The sequence below is a fragment of the Myotis brandtii genome, unplaced genomic scaffold, assembly GCF_000412655.1.
Source record: "Myotis brandtii unplaced genomic scaffold, ASM41265v1 scaffold435, whole genome shotgun sequence".
Classification (NCBI taxonomy): Eukaryota; Metazoa; Chordata; class Mammalia; order Chiroptera; family Vespertilionidae; genus Myotis; species Myotis brandtii.
Genome location: NW_005366635.1, coordinates 287889 through 290233, shown reverse-complemented (window position 1 = coordinate 290233; position 2345 = coordinate 287889). Strand labels below are relative to the sequence as shown.

At 59.7% G+C, this 2345-nt stretch overlaps 1 protein-coding gene across 1 annotated transcript in view; it reads right to left on the bottom strand.

Moving 5' to 3' along the window:
* LOC102251931 (E3 ubiquitin-protein ligase HERC2) overlaps positions 1-2345 on the bottom strand; it is an 86271-nt gene that overhangs the window by 23758 nt on the left and 60168 nt on the right. The window contains 3 exon segments of the mRNA XM_014546210.1: positions 552-695; positions 794-875; positions 1079-1194. Of these exon segments, the coding sequence (XP_014401696.1) occupies positions 552-695; positions 794-875; positions 1079-1194 (342 nt within the window).

Here is a 2345-nt window from a genome sequence, read left to right as displayed (position 1 = left end):
CCACGGGCCTGTGCCCCCCCTGCCAGCTCCCAGGCTCTTGCCTGCCTAGTCCTCCCTGGCAGGACCTGGTGGAGGGCAGCAACGAGCTGGCCCAGAGAGGACCGAGACAGAGATGGGACAGGTGGGACTCTGGGTGGCCGCTGACCTGGCAGAGTGGCCGTACTGGCCGGGACCCTCCCCAGAGAAAAGGGACGTGCCCTTCGCTCAGCCTCTGTCCTGGGGCCTCTCCTCGTGGTGTGAGCCCCACCTTTCGTACAGACACAACGCATCCCATGCTCAGGCCTACAGTGCCCGGTAGGGCTGGCCGAGCTGCAGGAGCGTGACTTTTCTAAGGGCTTCTCTTTCCACTGGGGCTCAGACACTGGGGCTCAGACACTGGGGCTCAGACAAAGGCGACAGGCTCTCCCAGCAAGGACACACCTCTGAGCGTGCGCAGGAGGGTGCAGAGGCGCTGGGACGCGGAGCCGGGGAGGGGCACGGGAGGGCACCTCAGAGAGAGCTACTGAAGGGCCCAGGCTCCTCGGCGCCCGAGAGCCACGCCTGGCAGGTACCTGAGTGCACGGCCACCTTCTTGACCACGTAGCTGCTGAGCGCCGTGACCTGCCGGGGGATGGGCACGGTGCCGCTGGACATGCCCAGCCCCAGCCGGCCGTTGGTGGCCTCGCCGCAGGCGTACACCTTGCCCTCCACGGTCACTGTGGGCAGAGCGGGGGCAGGGCTCAGCTCAGACGCCACAGCGGGGTTTTCGGCGCAGAGCACAAGGGACTCGTTTTTAAGGCGGGAGGAATTGTACCTGCAAACAGACTCTTGGAGCCACCCGCCACCTGCACGACATTCAGAGCCGACAGCGTCTCCGAGAACGAAGGAACCTTTATCTGGAACAGGATGTTTTGTTAAAACATGGAAAACACAGTTTCACTTACACTTTTAAGATTACCAGTAACTTAGCAGACGATACAAGGAATCACGTGATTTGCATGACAACAATGACCAGAGGTCACTTTTTCTCTGGGTCGCACATGGGGGGTTGTGCGGAGCCCCCACCCCCCACACCCCGAGGCAGCTCCGGCCCAGGTACCTTGGAGCCCTTGAGGCCGCCCAGCTGGTCCTTGTCGTTCAGGCCCCACACGAACACTTTGGTTCTGATCGTGGCCGCCGACTCCAGCCCCGCAGCCTTCTTCCTGATGAGGCTGCCGGAGGGAAACACAGGCCGTTCAGCATGAAAAATGTTTCAGAACGAAAAGCAAAGCCGCCTCGAGCACACGGCTGCTCATTTCTGCCGGAAACAACGTCCGAACCCTGGGGCCTCGAGTCACACAGGAATCAGCCTGCACAGCTCCCATGTCTGCCTCCCCGCCCGGGCCTTTTCATAAGGAACTTAGTTCCCGCCTGTTCCCGGGGGAGGGCTCTGAGCTGAGCAGCTCCGACCGTCCCTGGAGAAGAGCCCCCAGTGGGCCCGGCACTGTGGCCAGGTCCCTGAGGCCAGACACGGGCCTGGTCGCTTCTCCCCAGAAAGACGGTCACAGGCGTCCCCACAGAGCTCCGAGGCGCGCTTCCTGTTTACCCTCTGCCAGCGCACGCGCCCACCCGCGTCTAGGAGGCTGCCCACTGGAGCCCCTCCTGCCCTCAGCGCTCAGGGCTCATCGACGCAGCACGCCCGCCTTGGCCTCGGGACACAGAGCACCCGGGACCGATGCCCGACGCGCTCCTTCCGTGCTTGAGGCTCCTGGCTTCCGTGTGCTTTGCTCTCTGTCTGCGAGTTGGGATGGAACCCAGGGTTCCAGAGATCAGGCCCTAGCGAGGACACGTTTCTTCACGCTGACTTCACGAGGAGTGTTGTAGGGTGTAGCTCTCATCTGACACAGGCACAGGTTTGACCCCGGAGGGGCACATGGAGGCAGCCGTGGACGTTTCTCCCACACTGATGTCTCTGTCTCTCTCCCTTGCTCCCTCTCTAAGTCAACATGGGAAATTTTATGGATGTTTTATAACAATAACATTTTCAGTTTAAAAGTAAACAATAAGACACTTAGCAAAGCAAGCTATAAATACACCCCATGCCATACCGTTTCCACAGGAAACACGATTAGGGACAGTCAGAAAGGAAACTACAGGATGGACACCAAAGGGTTAACTGTGACTTTCGGAAGAAAAATCAAACGTTTTTATTTCCTTATTTGAAAGGTATTTTTCTAAACACAACGTATTTCTGCATCAAACACTTGCCTGAGTTGAATCAAATGGTAATTGTTGAGAGCCGACCCCGTGTGCCCGACACGCCGGGTGCCCTGGAGACCAGGGGGGCCTGACCCCGTGTGCCCGACACGCCGGGTGCCCTTGAGACC